At 38.0% G+C, this 26,193-nt stretch overlaps 1 protein-coding gene and 1 pseudogene across 1 annotated transcript; one reads left to right on the top strand and one right to left on the bottom strand.

The window, feature by feature from the left end:
* Positions 1 to 333: 333 nt before the first annotated feature.
* LOC127192172 (olfactory receptor 51F2) lies at positions 334 to 1,284 on the bottom strand. The gene has a single exon (XM_051149491.1). It carries the CDS (start codon positions 1,282 to 1,284, stop codon positions 334 to 336), a length of 951 nt encoding a protein of 316 aa, XP_051005448.1.
* A 9,960-nt stretch (positions 1,285 to 11,244) lies between these two features.
* On the top strand, positions 11,245 to 12,204 carry LOC127192171 (olfactory receptor 52R1-like; annotated as a pseudogene).
* The last annotated feature ends 13,989 nt before the right edge of the window (positions 12,205 to 26,193 follow it).

Below are 26,193 nucleotides of genomic sequence, written 5' to 3'. Positions count from 1 at the left end.
TTTTTGTTTTCATTGAAGATAGAACAAGTGACTCATCTACGATTTCCCTCATTAAATTCAGACTTTTTTTAAATTGAATCTAAAGTCAAACTATTACTTTATACAGATTGATAACGCCATTTACAAATGAGTAGTTAATAACCTAGAGCAGCTCATGTTGTACTGAAAATGAAATAATAATTTAAATGACATTAATATGTATTTACTGAAAGAGACTGAGTAAGCGAGCATCACACAACCTAGAAGTTGCATAGCATGTTTGTACTATGAGAAAGATTACCCCATTCTACAAAAGCATTAATTCATAAATGATCTTTTCTAATGAGGTTGTTATTAGATTTGGCTCTGCTTCTGATTTAAAACCTTGATAATAGCCTTTCGAATCTGCTTCGTCTTCACGCTGTAGATTATAGGGTTGAGCACAGGAGGGATGAGCAGGAAGACGTTGGCCATGATGGTGTGGACAAAGGCAGGTGCTGAACGGCCATAGCGATGTACAAGAGACAAGCTGATGAGAGGGATGTAGAAGATGGCAACTGCACTGATATGGGATATGCATGTGCTGAAGGCTTTGTGTCGCTCATCTGAGGAAGCAATGCTGAGGACAGATCGGATGATCAATACATAGGAGAGTAAGATGCAAGGGCAGTCAAATCCTGTAGTGGAGAAGAGTGCAAACAGACCAAGAATGCTGTTGATTCTATTGTCTGTACATGAGAGCTGGATGAGATCTACATGGTAGCAGTATGAATGTGAAAGAACCAGGGAACCGCAGAAGGACAGCCTCTTGACAAAGAGCACCACCGGCAACATGACAGCGACATTCCTTATCAGGACAACTATGCCAACCTGGGTGATCCTAGCGTTGGTAAGAATAGTGGTGTACCTTAGTGGATCACAAATGGCCACAAAACGATCGAAGGCCATGGCCAGTAGGACTCCTGACTCCATGAAAGTAAACCCGTGGAGAAAGAACATCTGGGCAATGCAAGCATTTAGGTTGATCTCTCGGGCCTCAAACCAGAAGACACCAAGAGTAGTGGAAAGTGTGCAGAGACACAAGCTCAGGTCTGTGGCCGAAAGCATAGAGAGGAAATAGTACATAGGCTCGTGGAGGCTCTGCTCACGAAGGATCACCAGCAGGATCATGCTGTTCCCAGAGAGGGCAATGACATACAGGAGACAAAAGGGAATGGAGATCCAGACCTGAGCTGTTCGCAGGCCTGGGATCCCAGTGAGGAGAAAGATTGGAGGCTGGGAATTGGTATTATTGAGGATGAGCATATTGAAGGCTGGGAAGAGAAAGGAAATCAGATAATTGAACATAACAGTGCATGAATACCTTATCATATAAATATCTCTCTAACCATCAATACTGCTGATTCTTAAAGAAAGTTTAATATTGTCTGATATTAAACTGCAGGCTTCTCCTCCATCTTCTTGGTTTTTCACATTTTTTTCGAGAAAATATATTTACCAGGTTGTTCCAAATCAAGTTTCTTAAATATTCAGAACCAGCCTTCTTTTTTATCAAAGGCATTTGAATTTTATCTGTTTATAATAAACTGCATATAGTAAGAACAGTTATGAAACAATCAGGAAAGCCACATGTAAGAGTTACATTAAAATGTTTATCTCACTTGTATTTGGCAACCTAGAGTAAAATACCATTTATCTTATGTAGGTGAGTCTAAAGTTTTATATCTATCTCATTCTCTAATAATTTTATTCCTTCTCAAGTCTCTGCTGCAGTTGAAACCTAAACAGTTATACCTTCTAGGCTTACATTGTGTAGGATTTAAGAAAATGTTTTAAGGTCTAGAAAAAAAAAATGTTAAGTTGATAAATACACAATATGCCAGCCATCTCCTTAGTAGTGACAAAAAGCCACAAGAAAAATTACTATTATCTTAAAAACTTCCTAGTAAATACATAAATAATATAATGAGAAATCCAATTTCCAATATTTTTAAAAATAAGTTCTTGAGTATAGTACATGATACTGAAAAAAACGAAGTCTGATTTTTGAAATGTGACCACTAGACATTCTTGGTAAATATTCAAAGCAATGTCAAAGTGTTCCTGGGACATGCAAGTCTGCTTTTGTAGTGGTAGACTTAGTCAAGAAAAACTGACATTGGGTCTTTTTATTTTTTTTTACAGATGCTTGTGTTCTTTGTATTTTATCTGTTCTATGTGTATGATTCTGTCCATGCTCAATTATAGTATTTAGCTAGTAGCACATACATTTTACATATGAATCAATTAAATCTAACTAATTTAATCATTAAATAATTGCCCTATTACCTTGAATAACTCACTGTTTGACTCTTGAGAGAAAACATCAGTTTGAGAAAAAAAATAATAGAAAAAGAAAGAGAGAAAAGAGCAAGAATGTAAGATAAGACAGAGAAAGAAAGAGAAGGAGAAAGAGCAAGGGAGATGGGGAAGAAGGAAGGGAGGAAATGGTTAAAGAGAGAAGTCCTTGCCCTTACTTTTAACACAATAAATTAAAGAATGTGTTATAACAAATAGTGCACAAGATACTACTGACACCCAGACAGTGTTGTACCCAGAACATATACAATGTGGTAGATGCAGTTGTTTTCTCATCTGTAGCCATCCAATCCACATAAATGTTCAAGAAGTAAAAATTTCTCCCTCCCTTTCTCTTATACGTTTACAGCAAAGACTAAAGTAATTCTCCTAAAAGTATACAGTTGGTCGGAGAGTAGTTGGACTTTCTATATCTAATAAAAGTCAGAAGCACATAGGAGGAATCTATCAAGCATCCAGGATGATGAATCCTGATGAACATTTCTCAAATCTGTGCTTTTCCAGAGACACACTATAGTCAATATGTTTCCTTTGGTGTATATTGCTTTATATCAAATATAATTCTAGGTAAGCTGGCACTCTTTAGTTTTTCTGGGTAGTGACCTTGGCATTGATGCTCTCTTGTGTGGCAAGACATCCATGCTATACTTTCAACAGAAGCTCATTAGTCCATTTGGCTCATTTTAATGACCCTCAAATTCTTAGTGTATGTTGCTGACAATTCTTCCTAGAAAATTTCTCTCCCCATTCTCTTGGGAAACTAGTCTCTATTAGTTATTTCTAGATTGTAGATCCCTTCTTTCTTTTTTGTTTAGTTTTTGTTTTCTCCTGATAAACCCATTTCAGCTTTATCTACATCTCTCTCTGATATCAATCATCTGCCTATTGTCAAATCAATCTTTAAAAGTGCCTTGCCCACTTTCATGATCTCTGTTTCATTTACAGAATGGCAATTTCAAGTAAATATTAAAATTCCAGTTCTAGTTGCCAGAATCTAAATGTGAAAATAAAAATTATTTGAATAAAGTATGTGTGGCCTTTCATAGGTAAAAGAAATATCAATATGCTGTGGACTCCATCACTCTATCATACTCTCTACCTTCCCTTTATAGCTTTCATGACCACATAAATATATATGTAATATAATCATATATTGTTATTTTCACAGAAATGGTCCCACTTTTAGAAATTTTACTCTTGTGTTTTATTTATTTAACTGGAACCATTTCCAATCAATTATCAAAACACTTTTAGTCAAACTTTCTAGATCTACCTCAGCTTTCTCTGAATAAATGTCTCTTATAAATGTTCATACAAGCTAACATAAATTATTAAATTAGCTTACAAATAATTACAACTTGTTTTAAATTACAAATTTCTCAAAATAATACTAGTGTATTAGACTAAGATGGACTGCCCCAAAAGCAATGACAACTATTGCTATTAATTAGTATTTTATCCATACCAGAAAGAGTAAGTGATTTAAGAAAAAGATCTTTTAAACTGAATAACAGTAAGAAAACTATAAATCAGCATTTAAGTGAAAATTATGTCCTAGAGACTATATGTTCATTAGAAAATAAATATTAATTATTTGAGCTATCAACATAAAAATTAGGGAACTATTGAATAAATATCAAAATAAACAATAAAGATTTTAAAAGTTAAAATAAATTCATTGGCAACAAAGCCAGTATAAATGAACTTTTAAAAATTCAGCCAGAAAAAAAATGTAAATGACAATTTAAACGATATATAGTCAAATAAATAAACCTTTAAATATAATGGAATGTTATGTGTAAAAATAAAAATAATATGTAGGAAGTAACTATTTTGATAAGAAACATCAATTATCAAACTGATATAGCAAATAAAATTACAAGTAATAATGAAATAAAATATGAAACCAGATCTCAGTCAGCACCAAATAAATCCAATATATGGAGAAAATAGCTCATTAATTTGCAATAGACTGTTTCTAATTGAGGGTGACGGAGTTAGGCACAGAGAGCTACAAAATCAAATACATGTATCCACCCCAAGACTAGAGTTGATAGGAAGCCAAACCTGCTTGAAAGCTTACTTCCCGGCAAAGGAAAGAGTGATACTGAAATGACCTCCTTTTCTAAGCTAAATAAAAAGTGAAGAAATAAAATACATGATGAGTGTCACTTTTAAGACTTCATTGAGTCAAAATCCTTCTGTCTCTTTTCCCTAGCTTTGATGTTGTCTCCTGAAAAAGAAGCATGTCTGCCGTCTTCCTGATGATGTATTTAGTTCCAACAGCCCCACAGGTTGTACTCCTCCACCCGTGGTCGGTGGCTCTCCCGCTCTAAGCACTTCCTCCCCGCTCATGTACTTCTTGTCTTTGTTCCAGCCTCTCGTTATAGTGCAGCAGTCTATTGCATGGGCTTTGTCGTAAGGGTCTTTGTATCTTACCTGATCCTATTGTTTTACCAACAAAATAAGCGGTGCACGTTCACGTTCCGCCAGGTCGAATGCATGTACGGGCTGATTGCTCTGGTAGTTTACGGACCTGACCCGCTATTAAGTATGCCAGCATGTACTTCAAACCTACTGCCAGAAGGCCCATGGGACTCCAACCTGGTGTGACAGGGGAAAATGACCTACGAGCCTCTTCACACTGCACTAAGAACATCAACATGACTGTTTACTTCTGCTCCTCGTTTTATTATCTTCATAATATGTTTAAATATAGATGTCTTTTACTATTAGGTTATAGTTTTTAATAGAGTTCAGAGAATGAGCCATCATGAACTTCCTCCCCCGTTCCCTTTTCTCTTCTTACTCAAATTGAAATACCAACCACAATGCTCTCTTAATAGCACATATAAACTAACTACATACTCCTAGCTACTATTTCATGGTGTATTTAAGTTATTCAAGTTTGGAAAGAAGTTAACTGCTGACTGGAATACAATAAAGCTTTAACTGATGTAGAATTTCAGTACATCGTGCCCACCTGTTTTCCCAGCCACTTAGGAGACACAGTAAGAAGAGTTAGAAGTTTGAGTTCATCCTTGGTTACATAGTCAATCCAAGGACAGCCGGGCTTACATAAGACCCTTCTCAAAAACCAAAAATAAATTTTAACATAAAATAATAGCTAAGACAGAATTAGTCATGAGACTAAAAAAAGAATGACTTGTGCCATTCCAGTGATGAGCAGAAAGCTTACTCTCTTAGAATGCCTCACTGGCTCATTTTTGTTTAAATTTGGTTAATTTATTTTGGAGCTTGTTTTTCTGAAAACAGTGTTTTTTTTCTTAGAAATTCAAATTGTAGCTACAAAAAAAAAAAAAAAAGATAGGCTTTCTCCATTGCCTGACTAATGACTTATGACTATTTGTTAATAAAAAATTAAATCTTTGAAAATCGCGATTTGTATGTAAATGTCTTTTTAATATGAAAGTCATAATTCAGGGCTGGAACTGGGGCTATGTTTTGATTTTCTGATTTTTCTTCAACTGCAAGGTCATACTGTGTGCAAGATTCTAACCTACTGCTGATGACATGCCATGTCAACCTCACTCCTGTGACAACATTAGGAAGCTTCTCAGGCCGTGTCACTCACACTTGCTTTGCTTGAGTTCAACATATTGGATACTTGTTTATGCATTCCAGCACCTGCTCCAGATTTCAATTTGCTTCTCAAAAAAAAAAACTCTACATAAAAGATAATTTCTCTTTATTGTTGCTTGTACAAACCCTCTATTATTTTTTTCTGTTCTGTCTATATGTAGTTTGAAAATTTAAGGATCTATGGCTCAAATGACTTTACCTAAGATTTAGGTTAATGTAGTGGACATGACTACTGGCTCTTTTGCTGACTGCAGATTTGAGTTGTCTTACTAAATTAGATTAAGCCGTAATATGTTCAGACAAGTTATTTAAAATGTTTTACCCAACTTATTTCTCAAATCTTTGTTCCTTTCTATTCTTGATACAATGTGTGTGTTCTTGTGAGAAAATTGAAAAATAGACTTTATGATTAATAGATTTTTATATGTACATTGACAGATGTACAATGACTTTTAGTTGTAGTTTGTTTTTATTTTTCTAATGAAGAACAGTGTTGTGTAAATGTTCACATCTAAATTGGCCATTCACCTACCTCTCTTTGTGAAATGCTTGCTTAAACAAGTTGCTTTTAATAGCTTGTCTTCTCTTCTATGAATGGATCACAGGCTTTCTCTGTCAGACGGTTTTATTTTGAATATCATCACTTTGATTTGTATTTTCAATTTCGTAATTGAACATTTGTTTCTCTTAATGAAGTCCATTCTTGCTTATATTTTTTCCTCTTGTAGTTAATGTCTTTGTATTTTTAAGTCCTTTCAGAAAGGCTTACTCTGGCAACTGATGGGAACAGGTGCAGAGACCTACAGCAAAGCATTAAGCAGAGATAGCCCAATTGTGTATCTCCATTGGATCACTCTTCCCAGGGGAGGAAGAATTGTAGGAGCCAGAGAGGTCAAAAACACCAGGAGAACATGGCCCATAATATCAACTAAACAGGGTTCATAGGGGCTCACAGAGACCAAATCGGCAAGTATGGAGGCTGAATGGGTATGAGCTAGTTCCTTGACAAATGTTACGGTTGTTAACGTGGTGTTTTTATGGGACTCCTAACAGTGCTAGTGGAAGTGTCTCAGACTCTTAATTGCCCTTGGGACCCTTTTCCTCTTACTGGGTTGCTTTGTCCAGCCCTGACATTAGGATTTGTGCCTAATCTTACTGTATCTTGTTAATCCATGTTTGGTTGATATCCCTGGGTAGCCAGCTCTTTTCTGAAGGGAAGGGGGCTCATGAGTCCCCATTCCTCCCAAAAGATAATTGAAAATGAATGGTTGTTGGAGCGATGCCATTTTCTTTAGTGCTGTAGTGACAGAGAATGTGCCCTTGCTCAACAAAATTACTTCCCACCTACACTAAGGCAAGTAACTTATTAAACTCATTGACCCTATTTCAATATAATACCACATACTTAGGTCCATCATATGTTTGCATCATGATATCTCATTTTGCACTGTATAGACTGTAAACAATCATTTACTTTCTTAAAGGCTGTACATTCTGTAACCCTGAACTCATAGAGTAAGAGTATTACATTAGTTACACATGCTTAGAACAAATAATTACCAACACTTCCAAAAATATACATATATGCTAGCATACATGTCAATATTTCTCATGTTTATAGGAATAACTGTCATAGTCATTCACAAACATATGTGAAGGATCAATGATTTTTCATGTTGCATACAATATGCCTAAGATGAGATCTATAAATACTTTAACAGAAAATTTAAGTATAAGCATAAGCTCATTTATGTAATCCCAACAACACAACTTCATGTGTTTTTAAACTTGTCTTTGTGTTCCTATATACAGACAATAGAGGAAAGTTAGGGGTTAATGCTTCCATATTTATCTTCTAGTCTCAGAGGGACTCACTGGAGTTATTTTGAATATGAGGCATTTGGTGTAGAAAGAGGGAAAGAACCAGTGCTTAAGAAAACAGGCCGACTACACAGTTCTTTAAATAGACTCTGACCCTTGGTCTCTACTCAAGGCTGAATCCCAGAGGCTTATCAGAATGTTTTAGTCATAAGCAGCTCATTCAAAGGTATAGCATAACTCAGAGTGAGTTATTCCTCTTGCCTAGCATCCTTTTCTTTCTCAAAAGCCAGCGGGACATTCTTCAAGAATCAAGAAAGTGAAATGATGTACAATATAGACGTCCTAACATGACTGGAACAACCTGCCTAGAAATTCTGGTTCAATGAGCTACACTCTGAGATGTGAGGAAGAAAATGGCTTCCACTGTGTCAAAGCCAGAAAGGTAGGAAGATGCCCTCGGATAGAAGCTCCCAGCAACAGACTCATTCTGAGCCTTGTATTGTCTACGCTTATTCCACAGTGAGACTCATAATTTAATTATACTTTCACTGTATTACAGGCATATAACTTTATTTCATCTTCTATTGTGTAGTATCATATAGTATATTAATAATAGTTGTATCCTGTAAATATAATAGTAGAAGAGTAGAAGAATGGGAGTATTAGGCAAGGGGGACATTGTATGTTCTTTTCCTCTTGTCTAAGGAATTCGTAGCTACAACTCTCAAAACAAAGCAAGATGATAAACTGTTCTCTTCATAATAAAATTCTATCACATGAAGCAAAAATGACAAAGGATCATCAAACACCCTTTCCATTAAGCATAGCTTGTACTCATACCTCTTCATGTGTTCCTAAAAATGAAAGGAAACAGAGGGAGAATTCTAAAAGCAAGAATGATAGACTCCACAGAATATGAACAAAAAAAATCCAGGAAAAAAAAAGATACCTGTTGAAGGCCACATCTCCCAGTTCAGATAAAACTCTTGGGTAATTTGTGCTATTCTTTTTGTTTTTCAAAAAAAAAGTGAACACCAAAAAAATAAAGTCAGAACAAACAGAATAGAATGAAAAAGATTGAAACATATCCTCTTAACACGGGTGTCTGGATCTGAAAATTTCACATAGAAGGAAAGAAGAAAACCAGATGCTCAATTAAGCTGTGCAACATAGAAAAGGGGGACCACATTTCCAAATTTTAAAATAAAAGTCCTCTAAGAAGACAAATGGGAAGAAGCCAATGAGAATGTAGTCTCAAACTAATGGTTGTACATCCCTAAAAATCCCAGTATTCTGATGTATGAGGCCAGCTAAGTTACATACTATATATTTAGACCATGTTGAGGTAGAGGGGAGAAGGTAGGAAGGACAAAAGAGAGGAAGGAAAGAAGGACTCCAAAGAAAGCAATAATTTCCCAAAGACACTAAAAGCCCAACCTAGAGTCTGGTACAGAGGCTCGCGTCCAGGAAAGTAGCAATAATCCAGAGTCCAAATTCTCTGATTCAGTATATTGTCCAAGCACCTGGTATACCAGCTTTTATCATAGCAGGTGAACAACTTGCTTGATACAACTGAGGCAGGATTCTCAACTATCCATTGCCAACAAAGACAACATTGTGTGCCCTGGCCCAAAAGTCATGTACTCTGAGAATAATTTTATATGTGACCATCGGCAGATCATTTATGACTCTGGGCTCTTGTATTGTTTTTCATGGAAAATGATGATACAAACGTTTCTCATAAGTTAGAAACAACCAATTTAAAGGAGCTTTAGTGAAGGGTCTCAAAATTCAACAATACCACCCTGACAGTTAATCAGCTGTAACTAGACACACTAGAAAGCTGTATCTTTAGCCAGTATTTACACAGCCCACTGCCTGAGGCCAGAGTGAAGATGATCTAATTGTGTTTGTTTAAATCACTCTTCATCTTGATAACTGTTTCCACAATGTGAGAGTGATATACAGTGGAGAGGAGTGAGTCACTTGTACCCTCTTGTTTAAGCAGAAAATATGGTACTGTTTGAGGGGATTGAATCTGGTAAAAAGAAAACAATGCAGAGACGATGGGTTTCAGATAATGTGATTATCTCAATTGTCCACTGGAAATTTCATGAGCTTTCATAAGAGTGTTTGTTTAGGCAATCTTATAATTATTAGCCAGGAAGGTTGGTAAGCTTTGTGGTATAGAGAAGACCTCTAAATCTGAGCCGCATTGCTTTCAACCATTATAATTGAAGGGGGCTAAGAAAGATATAAGGGCTGTTTGATCTTGGAGAAATCCTTTTAGGAGCCTAGAGGCCTATAAAACAAAACATTTGTTAATTCACAGACATTTTTAAGGGAGACTGTAAGGATACTACTTTGTACTATTATATATTACAAAAAAGGTGGAAACTGAGGCACTCAAACAGAAGCATGAGGCAGCCAAGACTAAAAAACGATGTTTGTAAGAACCAGGACATGTGCCACCTATGTCTTACAGGGGTTGATTTGTTTGGTTTGTTTGGTTTTTGTAACAAGTTACAGTTTGTGGAGATCTCAGACACCAAAAAACAAGCTACATTAAGCAGAACATATAAAATCTGGCAGTCTATATATTCATCCATGATTTCTAGCATCTGAATATTGGCCTTTATTTTATATTTCTTTCACCATACATTTGCACAACTGCTCTTTGGAGAGGAGAGATGCTAGGCTGATGTCAGTTTCAAAGCCATCTCCTTGTATAATTTATCATCCAGGATACTCCTGAATAAGCCACAATCTGCAAATCAAAGCCAGGCTGCAGTTTGCTTATAAAAGCAAATCTGTGTGGGAATATAACTTCAGACATGTACTAACATGCTCTCCACACCTACTTTTGCGCCATAACAGAGAGGAGCACTGATTTAAAGAGAGAGTTAATCATTCACAAAGCATAAGTTATTTATATTTGAAGATTTTCATTAAATATAATATTTATAATAGTAAATGCACAGATGGATCATCATTTTCTTTAGGCTTAGAACTGAGATGATAACTCTGCTAAATTACCAAGGTAATATGAGAATAAGTTGTGATGGTCCCTTAATACATGCCTCTTCCTACTATGAGCAACCATTGCTCACAGGACACAACACTGAGATAAATGGACCTGTGTGATGTGTAGACCAAGTCATTTGTTAATGAGAAAATGGCAAAGTTTATTGCAACTTATTTATCATAATAGTTTTCCCTTAACAGATTCTACACCCAAGAAAATATTTTGTCTTTAGGAAATAATTTCCTCTGAACATGACATGTTCTAATATTTTGAATATTACAAGTACCAATAAAATATTAAGTAGCATCATTTTATGTTACAAAATATTATTTTTAATAAAATATGATTTTACTACAATTTATTACTGAATTAAGTAGTAATATTATACAAGTGCGAATAATCACCCATGTCTTGATTGTTATAATCCTCAGACAACAGATTAACATCACACAGGAAATATGACCCATCCTCTCATGCTGGCTTCAAGGAACAGCTCTTCCCATCCTCTGTTCTTCATCTTGCTTCGTGTCCTAGGGCTAGAGAATTACCCATTTTGGGTTGCCTTTCCATTCTGTCTCATGTATGTTGTGGCTGTGGCTGGAAATATCACCATCCTACACATAATCAGAATTGACCACACCCTGCATGAGCCCATGTACCTCTTCCTGGCCATGCTGGCTATCACTGACCTGGTCTTGTCCTCCTCCACACAACCTAAAATGCTGGCCATACTCTGGTTTCATGATCATAAGATTGAATACCATGCCTGCCTCACCCAGGTGTTCTTCATCCATGCCTTTTCTTCTGTGGAGTCTGGGGTGCTCATGGCCATGGCCTTGGACCGCTATGTGGCTATCTGCTTCCCTCTCTGACATTCCAGCATCCTGACCACATCTATAGTCATCAAACTGGGGGCAGCTGTCATGGTGAGAGGGCTGCTGTGGGTGAGCCCCTTCTGCCTCATGATCTCCAGGATGCCCTTCTGCCCCAACAAGGTCATTCCCCAGTCCTACTGTGAGCACATGGCTGTGCTCAAGTTGGTGTGTGCTGATACCAGAGTCAACCGTGGATATGGGCTCTTTGTGACTTTTTCTGTGGTTGGCTTTGATGTAATTGTCATCGGTGTATCTTATGTGATGATTCTGAGAGCTGTGCTGAGGCTGCCCTCAAGTGAAGCCCGCCTCAAAGCTTTTGGGACATGTGCTTCCCATGTCTGTGTTATTTTGGCTTTCTATATCCCAGCCCTTTTCACCTTCCTCACCCACCGCTTTGGTCACCATGTGCCCCGAGCTGTACACATCATGTTTGCTAATGTCTATCTGCTGGTTCCTCCCATGCTCAACCCCATGATATATGGAGTTTAAACTGAACAGATCAGGAACAGAGTTATCCAAGGATTTTGTGGGAAAGGCTCTTGAACCAGGGATTATAGCATCCCATGCCTTCGGTTACCCACACTGACATAGCAACAGATGAGAACACTTCCCAGCCTCTTACTCACTATCACAAAGCCCTCCGTATGGCTAGCCTACAGACTGAAAGCCTTCTAGAACAGGCAAGAATAAATGCTATTGTATCCACATCCAAGCATCTGAGAGATGTGATGTATGATACAGACTTAGTTGATGTATATTCCTCATGAAAGAATTTACTTGACATCCATTAAATAAGTAAATATTTTACTAGATCACTATAGTTTAAATAGGTTGCCATGCAGTTTGTAAATTTAATCAAACCGCTTAAAAATATGTATTTCTTCCATCTGGGAATATCTTCATTGAAAAAAACCTTTAAAAGTAGTCATATGTTTAAAGTCTGTTCTGAATCCCAATCTATAAAATAAGACAAAACCATTCAACCCAGCCTGTAGGAATGGAGTGTGGTGGCACTTGACGTAATCACAACATCCGTGAATCAGAGAAAGGAGGCCAGCCTAGACACTACAGAGACTTTGTCTCAGCAAAGTAAAATAAAAAAGAGAAAGGGAATAGGGAGTGGAGAATTGAAGGAGGGAGTGGAAGACAGGAATTCTGAGGAAGGAAAAAGAGAAGAAAATGAGGGAAAGGGGAAAAAAGAGGAGAGAAAAATAAATGAAACCACATGAAGAGATGTGATTGAGTACTAGGTGTTGGCTTATTTGTAGTAAAGATGTGAAGAGTTGTTGATATGCTATTAAGTTTTAGAAAACATAAATTCCCATATTATCTATACTAACTACAAAATGAATTCACATGTATGGAGCTTGTTTAATGAAGACACACAAATGCTAATAATACTCTCTGTTATTAATAAGACTTAGAGAATTCTAGTTTTCATTTTCACAATAGTATTTTTCAAAGTGTATTGTCACTTGCTGAAGTTTAATTTGGCAATGTAAAAAGAAATTAAAATAAGGTTTACATGACCCTGGGATCATAGGAATACAAAAATATATTTTGCTAATAATAAATTATTAAAAATTGAGATACCAAAACGTTACTTTTAAAAATGAAATGGTGGCTATTCTGGTTCTTATACAAAGTAGTTTTAATTCATCATATATATGGTGCAAAGGAATGGGCCATAAGAGCTCTAAAGAAATAGGAACAGGGTTTTAAACAAATAAATATCCAGCAGAGCCTCATACAATGGCTATGTTCTGAGGATATCCAGCTTAGCTTACAGAATATGGAGAGATTCCTCACTGTTTATTTACACCAAGAATTCCCTAGCATGGTCAGAAGAAACATCCTGAGGAAATTCTTTAGAAATCTGTGTTTTAGGAGAGGGAAGACAGAACCTGAAATAGATCTGACCCCCAGATCAAGGAGCAACTGTTTTTAAAATTAAATAAACATTAAGGGAACTGACGAGATTCTGACAGAATTCTCTCTCTCTCTCTCTCTCTCTCTCTCTCTCTCTCTCTCTCTCTCTCTCTCTCTCTCTCTCTCTTCTATTTCTCCCCCCTCTCTTTTATATTTCTCTATCCTCCAACTCTTTCTCCTCTCTCTCCTCTCTTTCTTGTCTTTTTCTCTCCTATCTTTTATCATTCTCTCTTCTCTTTCACCTCTCCCTTCTGTCTCATTTTCTTCTTCTTTCTACCCTCTCTCTTTTCTCTTTCTCTCATTCCTCTCTCTTTCTCCCCATCTTGTCCTTTCTCCTCTTTCATCATTCTCCTCTCTCTTTGCTGTCATCTCTTTATCCTCTCTCCCTCTATCTCCATCCTCTCTCTCGTCTCTTCTCTTTAGGTCTAGTCTATCTCTCTACTCCCTTCTCCTCTCTCCTTTCTATCGCCTCTCTCTTTCCCATCATTTTTTTCCCTCTGCTCTAGGTTATTGATTTTTCTACTACTTTTCCATTTTAATTATGTGTCTATAACTGCAAGGTATATTCAGACCTCCAAAAGGCATAGTGAAAAACTAACTTACTGCTCTGGATGTAATCAACTTTTATGTTACAAAAATTTACAATGGTTAATGCAGCAGTTACTGTGACAAATTTCTGCTGAGAAGTGTCACATTACAAATGCTTACTTTTTAATCTATAAATCTGAATTTGTAACTCATACATATTTCTACTAGACTAAACTAGATATAGTCAAATTCACAATGATTAATTTAGTAAATTGAGTGTTTCTGTTCTTATAATTTCATATTCCCTTGACACTTACAATTCTAGACTCTGTCAAAAGTACTATGTTTGTTAGTTGGTTAGGCTGTGCAAAGGGTTGTCTCCTCCTCAGATGCTATAGCCACAACTCTGAATAACCACCCTAACACCCACTACATACATCTGCCTCTATGTCTTTCCATGATGGAAAATGTCCCAATTCTGGGTCTATTTCTCATTTTTATTAGTTTACAAAGAAATAAGTGTCTGATGATATTTTCTTACATGGTTACTTATGGTGACTTTCCAAACATACCCCTCTTTCTTCCTATGTCCCTACCTCCTGCCTGTACTTAGTACTGTGATTTAATATATTATGATTTAACTAGACACAGAACTTTTCTGAAGACAATGTATAGAATAATTCACATTCTAGATTTTCCAAGGACTACATTAACACACTTATTTCAGTTGAAAGAGACAAAACCTAAAACTACACTGCTACACATTACTTTGAATCAATATATAAAAACAAGAATTAGTAGTTTATATGAAAAAGACAAAAAATTTTGAAAGTTTGTTTTGCTTCTGCATTTCATAGCAACATTTGCAGCTGAGTATCAGATAGTAAGCACACCACATAACTTCCATTGGTACCACAGATCAAGTAAGAAGAACTCAATTCAATCCCTATAAAGTATGATATCTGTAGCTATGTTAAAGTGTGACTGCAAAATTAAACAAAGTTGATTTATGTAAAAGTAGGGATACACATAATCCTGCCCTGCATACTATCCCCATACACACCAGTCAGTGGAAATGTGTTAACTATCAGGAAGATTGGTGATTTCAACCTAGTTCTGTTTTGTTTTGAAGAGTTATACCATTTTTATTCTATTATATCATTTTGGTAGAAATATTAAGATGTAGGCAGATGGTGGTGGTTCACACCTTTAATCCCTTCATTCAGGAAGGAAGAGGTAGGTGGATCTCTGTGAGCTCAAGGCCAGCGTTGTCTACAGAGAAAAAACGTGTCTCAAAAAACCAGAAAGAAAGAAAGAAAGAAAGAAAGAAAGAAAGAAAGAAAGAGAAAAGAAGGACTGTTAAGATGTTAAGGTAACACAGTATACTAATTTTATAGTATTTTAATGAAACCAGCTACCAGTCATTTGGCCAATAGCAATCAGCAATGCTTTTCTGTGAATGTCTAACTAAAAATCTATAGTCCTGGCTCAGTCAATTAAAGATCACCCCTTCCAGATATGGTTTGAATATGAAATGTCACCCACAGGCTCCTGGTCACCAGTTAGTGGCACTTCATTGGATGTAGAATGTGGCTGGATGAAGTCAGGCACTGAGATCCTGTCCTTGGAGCTAATGCCTTTTGATGGTAGCTTCCTTTCTTTCCCTTTCTACTTCCTGCTCACCATTTGGTAAAGTGATATTCTCCACCAGATGCCCCTGCCATATTTCAGCTTTGCTCTAGGTCTTCAGCAATGAAACCTGCCAAGTGTGAAACAAGTAAAAACTCACTCCCTTAATGTGTAATTTTTCCCTTCATAAATCTGTCACTGTGATGGAACACTAGTACACATACAGCTTACTGGAGGGTTAAACTCTACCTCATTTTCTTACATTTTCTGATGCCCTGTGTTCTACTGATAGCTCCCTTACTCTGCTGAAGACTATTTTCTTATCAAATACACTCATGACCACAAAGAGCAGTATGGTGTCTACTTCTTTCTCATTCTTTCCTAGGAATAACACAACTCAATAAGGTCCTATCACCACCCCAAGATCAATTCAGATTAGCCAACAAATCATTGTAGCAACCAATCTGCCCAGAAAACAGACTGAGAAAATATTTACAAACTAGTTTTTTCCTAATTATATGGCAACAAGTAGTGAAGGCCAGGCAACTTGAAAATAGAGTACTGTTCTGTTGGGGTCCATTATGACTCTTCCTTTCTAAGAGAAAAATTGTCTCTCAAGGATGTAATTCCATAATTATTTTTATTAGTTATCTGCATTTCCTTTATAAATTGTATGTCTTTGTGAACTGGGGACATTTGTGAGTATGTATACAATTTAAAGCCATAGGCATATGTATGAATTCATGGTCATGATTTATTCTCACAGTCAAATGATTCTTCTATTTTATGCTTATTCTTTAATCAAAAACACCAAACATCAAAACACATAGAAGTGTTTTAAAAAGAAAATGTACAGATGGCTGAGGTAATGCATATACTAATTACCTGGATCTGAGAATGATGCCTTGTATACATGTATTAAAGTATCACATTGTGCGCCATAATTTTGTACACTTATAATCTATCATGCTCTATTGCTGAAGATACCACATATCTGAGTCATAAAACATACTGAAATCAATGAGGTGCTGAATTTGAGGCTTCATTCCTCCTAGCTAGCGTTAAGTAATCCAGAAGACCCTATGCACATCCTTTTTTTTCCCTTTTATTAATTTATTCTTGTTACATCTCAATGTTTATCCCATCCCTTGTATCCTCCCATTCCTCCCTCCCCCCCCTCCGCGTTTTCCCATTATTCCCCTCCACTATGACTGTTCCTGAGGGGGATTACCTCCCCCTGTATATTCTCATAGGGTATCAAGTCTCTTCTTGGCAACCTGCTGTCCTTCCTCTGAGTGCCACCAGGTCTCCCCCTCCAGGGGACATGGTCAAATGTGAGGCACCATAGTATGTGAGAAAGTCATATCACACTCTCCACTCAACTGTGGAGAATATTCTGACCATTGGCTAGATCTGGGAAGGGGTTTAAAGTTTACCTCCTGTATTGTCCTTGGCTGGTGCCTTAGTTTGAGCGGGACCCATGGGCCCAAATCTGCCTATCATATTGTTCTACTTGTAGGTTTCTAGGACCCTCTGGATCCTTTTATTTTGCTATTCTCCCATGCGTCTCTCATTTAGAGTCCCAATAAGATGCCCACCCCTCTGTCCCAGTTTCCTGGTAAGTGAAGGCTTTCGTGGGACATGCCCCTTGGGCTAGTATGCAGATATAAGTGAGTATATACCATTTGAGTCTTTCTGCTTCTGGGTTAACGCACTCATTATGATCATTTCTAGCTCAATCCATTTATCCACAAATTTCGGGAATTCCTTGTTTTTAATAGCTGAGTAGTATTCCATAGTGTATATGTACCACAGTTTCTTTATCCACTCTTCTACTGAGGGACACTTAGGCTGTTTCCATGTTCTGGCTATTATGAATAAGGCTACTATGAACATGGTTGAGCAAATTTTCTTGTTGTGTGCTGGAGCATCTTCTGGGTATATTCCAAGGAGTGGAATAGCTGGGTCTTGAGAAAGCCCTATTCCCATTTTTCTGAGATAGCACCATATAGATTTCCAAAGTGGTTGTACTAGTTTGCATTCCCACCAGCAATGAAGGAGTGTTCCTCTCTCCACACATCCTCGCCAGCATGTGGTGTCACTTGAATTGTTGATCTTAGCCATTTTGATGGGTGTAAGATGGAATCTCAGAGTTGTTTTGATTTGCATTTCCCTGATGACTAAGGAGGTTGAGCATTTCTTTAAGTGTTTCTCAGCCATCTGAGAATTCTCTGTTGAGAATTCTCTGTTTAGTTCCAAGCCCCATTTCTCAATTGGGTTATTCGGTTTGTTAGTGTTTAATTTCTTGAGTTCTTTATATATTTTGGATATTAGACTTTTGTGAGATGTAGGGTTGGTGAAGATTTTTTCCCAGTCGGTAGGCTGTCGCTTTGTTCTCTTGACAGTGTCTCCTGCCTTAAAGAAGCTTCTCAGCCTCATGAGGTCCCATTTATTAATGGTTGACATTAAGGCCTGGGCTGTTGGTGTTCTGTTCAGGAAGTTGTCTGCTGTGCCAATATGTTCCAGACTCTTCCCCACTTTTTCCTCTAAGTGACTTAGTGTCTCTGGTTTTATGTTGAGGTCTTTAATCCACTTGGATTTGAGTTTTGTGCAAGGTGACAAAGATGGGTCCAGTTGCATTTTTTTACACATAGACCTCCAGTTAGACCAGCACCATTTGTTGAAGATGCTATCCCTTTTCCATTGAATGGATTTGGCTTCTTTGTCAAAAATCAAGTGACCATATGTGTGTGGATTCATATCTGTGTCTTCGATTCGATTCCACTGATCAACCAGCCTGTTGCTGTGCCAGTACCATGCTGTTTTAAGTACTATTGCTTTATAGTACAGTTAGAGATCAGGTATGGAGATTCCCCCGGAGCACCTTTTATTGTACAAGATTGTTTTAGCTATTCTGGGTTTTTTGTTTTTCCATATGAAGTTCAGAATTGAACTTTCAATGTCTTTAAAAAAATGTGTAGGTATTTTGATGGGGATTGCATTGAATCTGTAGATTGCTTTTGGTAGGATGGCCATTTTTACTATGTTAATTCTCCCGATCCATGAGCAAGGAAGATCATTCCATCTTCTCAGGTCATCTTCATTCTCTTTCTTCAGAGTTTTGAAATTTTTTTCCAACAAGTCCTTCACTTGCTTATTTAGGGTAACTCCTAGATATTTTATATTGCTTGTGGCTAATGTGAAGGGTGTGGTTTTCCTAATTTCTTCCTCTGTAAACTTGTCATTTGTGTATAGGAAGGCTACAGACTTTTTTTGAGTTAATTTTGTATCCAGCCAATTTGCTGAAGGTGTTTATCAGCTTTAGGAGTTCTCTGGTGGAATTTTGAGGGTCACTTATGTACACTATCATATCATCTGCAAATAGAGATAATTTGACTTCCTCCTTTCCCATTTGGATACCCTTGATCTTCTTTTGTTGTCTTATTGCTCTGGTTAGAACTTCGAGTACTATATTGAAGAGATATGGAGAGAGTGGGCAGCCTTGCCTTGTTCCTGATTTTAGAGGAATTTCCTTGAGTATCTCACCATTTACTTTGATTTTGGCTATTGGTTTGCTGTATATAGCCTTTATTATGTTGAGGAAAGTGCCTTGTATCCCCGATCTCTCTAAAACTTTAAATATGAATGGGTGTTGAATTTTATCAAAGGCTTTCTCTGCATTCAAAGAGATGATGATGTGGTTTTTTATTTTCAGTTTGTTTATATGGTGGATTACATTGATGGATTTCCGTATATTAAACCATCCCTGCATGCCTGGAATGAAGCCTACTTGGTCATGATGAATGATATCTTTGATGTGTTCCTGTATTCGTTTTGCAAGTATTTTATTTAGTATTTTTGCATCTATGTTCATAAGAGAAATTGGTCTGAAATTCTCTTTCTGTGTTGAGTCTTTGTGAGGTTTAGGTATCAATGAGACTATGGCCTCATAGAATGAATTTGGTAATGTTCCATCCATTTCTATCTTTTGGAGTAGCTTGAAGAGTATCGGTATTAGCTCGCCTTTGAAGGTCTGGTAGAATTCTGCACTGAAACCATCTGGCCCTGGGCTTTTTTTGGTTGGGAGACCATCGATGATTGTTTCTATTTCTGTAGGGGAAATGGGACTATTTAGCTTCTTTATCTGTTCTTCATTCAACTTTGGCAAGTGAAATTGATCAAGAAAATTGTCCATTTCCCTTAGATTATCAAATTTTGTGGCGTATATGCCTTCAAAGTAGGATCTTATGATTCTTTGAATTTCTTCAGTGTCTGTTGTTATGTCTCCCTTTTCATTTCTAATTTTGTGGATTTCAATACTGTCTCTCTGCCTTTTAGTTAGTTTGGCTAACGGTCTGTCTATCTTGTTGATTTTCTCAAAGAACCAGCTTTTGGTTTTGTTGATTCTTTGGATTGTTTTCTTAGTTTCTAATTTGTTAATTTCAGCCCTGAGTTTGATTATTTCCAGGCGTCTACTCCTCTTGGGTGTTTCTGCTTCTTTTTTTTTCTAGGGCTTCCAGTTGTGTTGTTAAGACGCTTATGTGCGATGTTTCCAATTTCTTTTTAAAGGCACTTAGTGCTATGAATTTTCCTCTTAGCACTGCTTTCAATGTATCCCACAAATTTGGGTATGTTGATTCTTCATTTTCATTGAATTTCAGAAACTCCTTGATTTCTTTCTATATTTCTTCTCTGACCCAGGTGTCATGTAGCAGAGAGTTGTTTAGTTTCCACGTACGTGTGGGCTTTTTGTTATTTCTGTTGTTGTTGAATTGCAGCCTAAGAGCATGGTGATCTGATAGGATACAAGGTATTATTTCAATCCTCTTGTATCTATTGAGGCTTGCTTTGTGACCTACGATGTGATCAATTTTGGAGAAGGTTCCATGGGGTGGAGAGAAGAAGGTATATTCTTTCTTGTTTGGGTGAAAGGTTCTATAGATATCTGTTAGATCCATTTGACCCATGGCATTGGTTAATGATGTTATTTCTCGGCTTAGTTTCTGTTTCAATGACTTATCCTTCAGTGAGAGTGGCGTGTTGAAGTCTCCCACTATTATTGTGTGGGGATCGATGTGTGGTTTACGCTTTTTTAGGAGATCTTTTACAAATGTGGGTGCCCTTGTATTGGGAGCATAGATGTTCAGAATTGTGATGTCATCTTGGTTGATTTTACCTTAATGAGTATGAAGTGTCCTTCCTCATCCCTTTTGATTAATTTTGGTTGAAAGTCAATTTTGTTCGATACTAAAATGGCTACGCCTGCTTGCTTCTTGTGACCATTTGCTTGGAATATTTTTTCCAACCTTTTACCCTGAGGTAATGGCTTTCATTATGGGTGAGATGTGTTTCTTGAATGCAGAAGAATGTTGGATCTTGTTTATGCACCCATTCGGTTAGTCTGTGTCTTTTTGTTGGAGAATTGAGGCCATTGATGTTGAGAGATATTAATGACCAGTGACTGTTAAGAGTCTTAATTTTGATGTTGTTTCCAGTCGAGCACTTGTGTAGTTGTGTTTTTGCCATGGGATCATTATCTATTTCCTGGGTAGTTTTGGTTGTAGCTTGACCCTTTGGGATGGAGTTTTCCTTCTAGTACCTTCTGTAAAGCTGGATTTGTGGATAGGTACTGTTTGAATTTGTTTTTGTCATGGAATATTTTGTTTTCTCCATCAATGGTTATTGATAATTTTGCTGGGTAAAGTAGTCTGGCCTGGCATCTGTGGTCTGTTAGGGTTTGCAGGATCTTTGTCCAGGCCCTTCTGGCTTTTATGGTCTCTGCTGAGAAGTCAGGTGTAATTCTGATAGGTTTACCATTAAATGTTATTTGGCCCTTTTCCCTTGCAGCTTTTAATATTTTTCTTTGTTCTGCATGTTTTGTGTTTTGATTATTATGTGGCGGGCAGTTTTTCTTTTCTGGTCAATTCTATTTGGTGTTCTGTAGGCCTCTTGTATGTTTATAGGCATCTCTTTCTTTAGATTTGGGAAATTTTCTTCTATGATTTTGTTGAGAATAGTTTCTGGGCCTTGGAGTCTGATATCTTCTCTTCCTTCAATGCCTATTATCCTCAAATTTCTTCTTTTCATGGTGTCCTTAATCTCTTGGATGTTTTGTGTCAGGAGTTTTCCAGATTTGGCATTTTCTTTAATGGTTGATTCAAGATCTGTGATTGTATCTTCTAGACCTGAGATTCGTTCTTCCATCTCTTGGATTCTGTTAGAAAAGCTCACCACTGAGTTGCTCGCCTTCTTCTCTGAGGTCTCACGTTCTCGTTTTTCTTCTGTCTGTGTGTTTATCATTGAATCCATTTTCATTTTCAGATCTTGAGCTGATTTTTTGATTTCTTTCATCTGATTTTTTGTATATTTCTGAGTTTCTTCCATTGCCTCTTTATAGGTCTTCAGAGCTTGAACCGTTTTATTTATTTCTTTCATCTGGTTGTTTGCATTTTCGTGCAATTTTTCCAGTTCCACTCTATGTGCTTCTTTTGTGTCTCTCACCTGTTTGTCTGCGTCTTCCTGCATTTGATTACGAATTTTATTTGTTTCCTCCATTATCATCCTCATTACTAAGGATTTGAGGTCATTTTCTTGTATTTCCGTTGTATTTGAATTCTCTGGGTTGTTTTCTTTGGGATAGCTGGAAACTGGAGACGCCATGTTGTTTTGGGTTTTTGTGCGTATGCTTTTTCGCTGACCTTTAGACATCTTGCCGTCTTTGTTTTTGTTGGGTAGCTTCCAGAGTTGGATGGAGGGTGTCTGACGATAGATTTACTTGTTTTCTCATGATTTCCCTAGGCTGGGAGCTCAAATCTTCACTGGTGTGGATGTTAGGAGGTTTGCCCTGTTCTGGTCTCTCACAGCCAGTGATCTTCAGCCTTCTGTACTGTGGGTCCTGCAATTGTTCTGGGTCTCTGAATGAGCGTTGGGTCAGACCAAGGTATCCACAGCCTTCTGTGTTCCCTGCCAAGTCCAGCCAGGAACACTGGGCCCGAACCATGGACTGAACTCAGCTAGATTCTCAGGGCCTGAACCATCTGCCGAGCTCAGCTAGGGATTCTGGGCCCAAAATGCACACAGGGTCTAGCCAGAATTTTTGGGCTGGGACTACGCACCAAGCTCAGCTAGGGCCTTTTGGCCCAAAGTGTGTGCTGTGGTCAGTTATTGACTCAGGGCCCGAAATGTTCACCAATCTCAGCCAGGAATTCTGGATTCAAACTTCACACTGTGTCCAACCAGAGTCTTAGACCTGGTAGAACCGAGTGCTCTGTCCAGCCTGCGTCACAGCAGGAGAACTGCGGCTGCACTGAGTCAGCGCAGGTGGTGGAACCGAGCACTCCGCCCAGGCTGCGTCACAGCAGGAGAACTGCGGCTGCTCTGAGTTAGTGCCAGTGGTGGAACCAAGTGCTCCCCCCAGACTGTGTCACCGTAGGGGAGCTGCCGCTGAGCTGAGGTGGTGCCTAGTGTGGAACTGAGCTCTCGGCTAAGCCTGTGCCACAGCAGGAGAACTGCGGTTGCTCTGAGTTAGTGCTGGTTGTGGAACCAAGTGCTCCGCCCAGACTGTGTCACCGCAGGGGAGCTGCGGCTGAGCTGAGGTGGTGCCACAGCAGGGGAGCTGTGGCCGAAGCTGAGTTAGTGCCTCGGGCAGAATTGCTTGCTGGGCTGGGCCAGTACCCGGGACTCTGGGGCCAAACTGTCCACCTAGTCCAGTCTGGGTCCAAAGGCTCCACGCGACCCAAATCCTGCCCCGAGTCCCCTCTCCCACAGCAACTCTCACCAGCCACCACACCAATCACCTCCACCAGAAGGCTATGAGCTGTAAACCTCAGCCACCGCCACTGGTGCCACTGGTGCTGCTGCCTCTGCCGCTGCCGCTCCGATCAGAGAAAATCCACACTCCTCCCGTGTGCAGGGGCACGCAGCTCCTCCGTACCCTGGTCTCTCCAAACCGTGGAGCACTCCCGCTGCCGTGATGTTCGGACCTCAGTGTTCCTGGCTCAGAAATCTGTGCAATTCCCTGAATTGTTCACTGGAGCCTCCAAACGCGGTCCACACTGCTCGCCGCCATCTTGGATCTGTCCCTATGCACATTCTTATTCATCTATGAACTCTATTAGCTACAGCAATGATGATCTTGGCAACGTATGCCCACTGGGGTGAAAGTGGCTCAAATGTAATGGGAGTAACTGACTGCTCTCAGATCAGATTTAAAGTCCCTCCACTAGATATAAACCATGCCTGGCAACATCTCTGGGGCCAAGAATCTGTGAACAGATATGCCATAGGTCCTAGGGGACAACTTCCAATTATTTTGATAAGTGGGCACAATAGTAAATGACTTTGAAGGCTATTGCTATACCCATAGGGTAGGGCTCCCATTAATTCTTATCAGAGAAGTTTCTATTCACATTAGGTTGTAATTGGTCAGCATTCAGAGATTAAGAGATTATTGCGTACTAAGTATTGAGTGAGACATCAAGATAGCAGCCTTACCCTCAAAGACTTAGAGATCATCACAGAAAAGAGTATGAAAATACCACATGAGCCAGAAGTGATGGTGGATAACTACAATAAAACACTTTTAAGACACAACAGAGCACATATGAACTCAAAGTGAGTATGACAGAATACACACACACACACATACACACACACACACACACACACACACACACACACACACACACAAGCACATCAAAATGGAGATCCAACTGTTTATGAATGGTTTGTTTCCTGTGTTTATCATTCCGGACTTCTAGGTACCACTGTTCATTGGAGTTAATAGCTTAAAACCTTCTGGGATTCAATGGTGATACCTTACATTTTTATACATGTTGTTTGTTCTTCGTCAGTTTCCCCAGAGAGATCCACATCTTACATATAACCCCACAGTTCAGTTTAAATGTACTAAAAAGTCCATTGGTAACAGCATGAGAACCTGTTTTATCTCTGCTAGAAAAAACAGAAACTTCCTGTTTCCACACGGCCCTGGTAAGTTAGTTAAGAATGTTCACTGTGTTGGCTTTGTACTTAGTTTATGATCTACTCATAATATTCAAACCTGATTACAAAAAATTCAGGTAATCATATATTCTATCCTATCTTTGCATCATACAATTTTATCAAACAGTTTGTAGATGTATATTGTAATTATTCTCAAATAGAGTTGACACTCATGAAATTAGATATTTAACAAAGAAAAATAGCAAGAAAGCATGACAAAGTAAAAACAGATTCTAAGGTATTTATTAGCATACAGCAAATTCACACTAAATTTGATGGAATACCTGAACAGGTTAAGTTATACTGCTACTGTTTTATTTTAGTCCCCCTGGAAAATAATTATATAATTTACAATGTTAACTAAATAGGGTCCTAAAACACTTATGCCTGTAGAATCACTTGTGTGTCCCACTCTATCTTCTATCTTGCCCTCAAGCCAAAAATCTATCACTCCATCCTTTTTGGAAAGGAGCAAGGTCTACCCTTCATAATTCCCTGAGAAAGTTGTAGTTACCTACTTCCTTGGCACACCCTCATATCAATGAAAATGTTTAACCTCATCTTTCTGCTATCTAATTACTCTTCTTTGCTGTGTTCAACTGCCTGATGCTTTCAAGCATTTATGTATTAGCCAAATCCTCTCATTCTTTATTTAAAACTTCATGACTATCTATTGTATCTATAATCACAGTTTACAAATTCGTATGTTTACCTAAATTCTCCCTTTTTCAAAACACCTCCATACCTCTTACAGCCCCATTTATCCACAGTCTATCTCTGTCATTATCTTAACTGCAAATTTCCTGAAAATGAAACCACTATGGCACCACAATTTCTCCACCAGTTCCCTAATCCACTGTCCCTGATTGTCACTTTCAGTTAGCAAGTACACCTGCCTTTCTCAAGATCAGTAACATACTTTGAACTGTACTGAATATTTTAATACCTACTAGATGTGACTGCTCGAGCTGCTCAGGACTTATATCAAGATATCCACAGGGGGATACCATGGTCTCTTTGTTTTATAGTTATCATAAAACATTAAGACTCCCCATAACTTAGGAGATACAACTCTCCTCTAAATGTCCCACAGCACTCTGTATTCATTATGTTTCTGTTAATAACCCACTCTCTTTGCCTGTTTGCCCATTCTATAACATTAAAATGATTATTTCCAGGGGTCTATGAATAGATAGATAGATAGATAGATAGATAGATAGATAGATAGATAATTTCTATGTGATCCTGAGAGTCACACCTGCAGGTCCGTTTCAAACAGATAAAATAGGTTTCTCTTGCTCACTTCAAATATGGTATATCCAAAATGCAATGCACTAGATTTTCTGTGTTCTAATGAGTCTCCCACATTGAAATATTCCTATTTTCTGCACACCTAGAAGTGACTATCTATGCACACAATCTGCTAGAAATTAAATGTCTGTG

The sequence above is a fragment of the Acomys russatus genome, chromosome 7 (genome assembly GCF_903995435.1).
Source record: "Acomys russatus chromosome 7, mAcoRus1.1, whole genome shotgun sequence".
In the NCBI taxonomy this organism is placed as follows: Eukaryota; Metazoa; Chordata; class Mammalia; order Rodentia; family Muridae; genus Acomys; species Acomys russatus.
Note: the sequence above shows the minus strand (reverse complement) of the source record. Positions and strands in the feature narration are given on the sequence as shown.

What these genes read in the sequence shown, in the direction of transcription:
- LOC127192172 (XM_051149491.1), bottom strand. Translation starts at nt 1,284, where the DNA reads ATGCTCATCCTCAATAATACCAATTCCCAGCCTCCAATCTTTCTCCTC.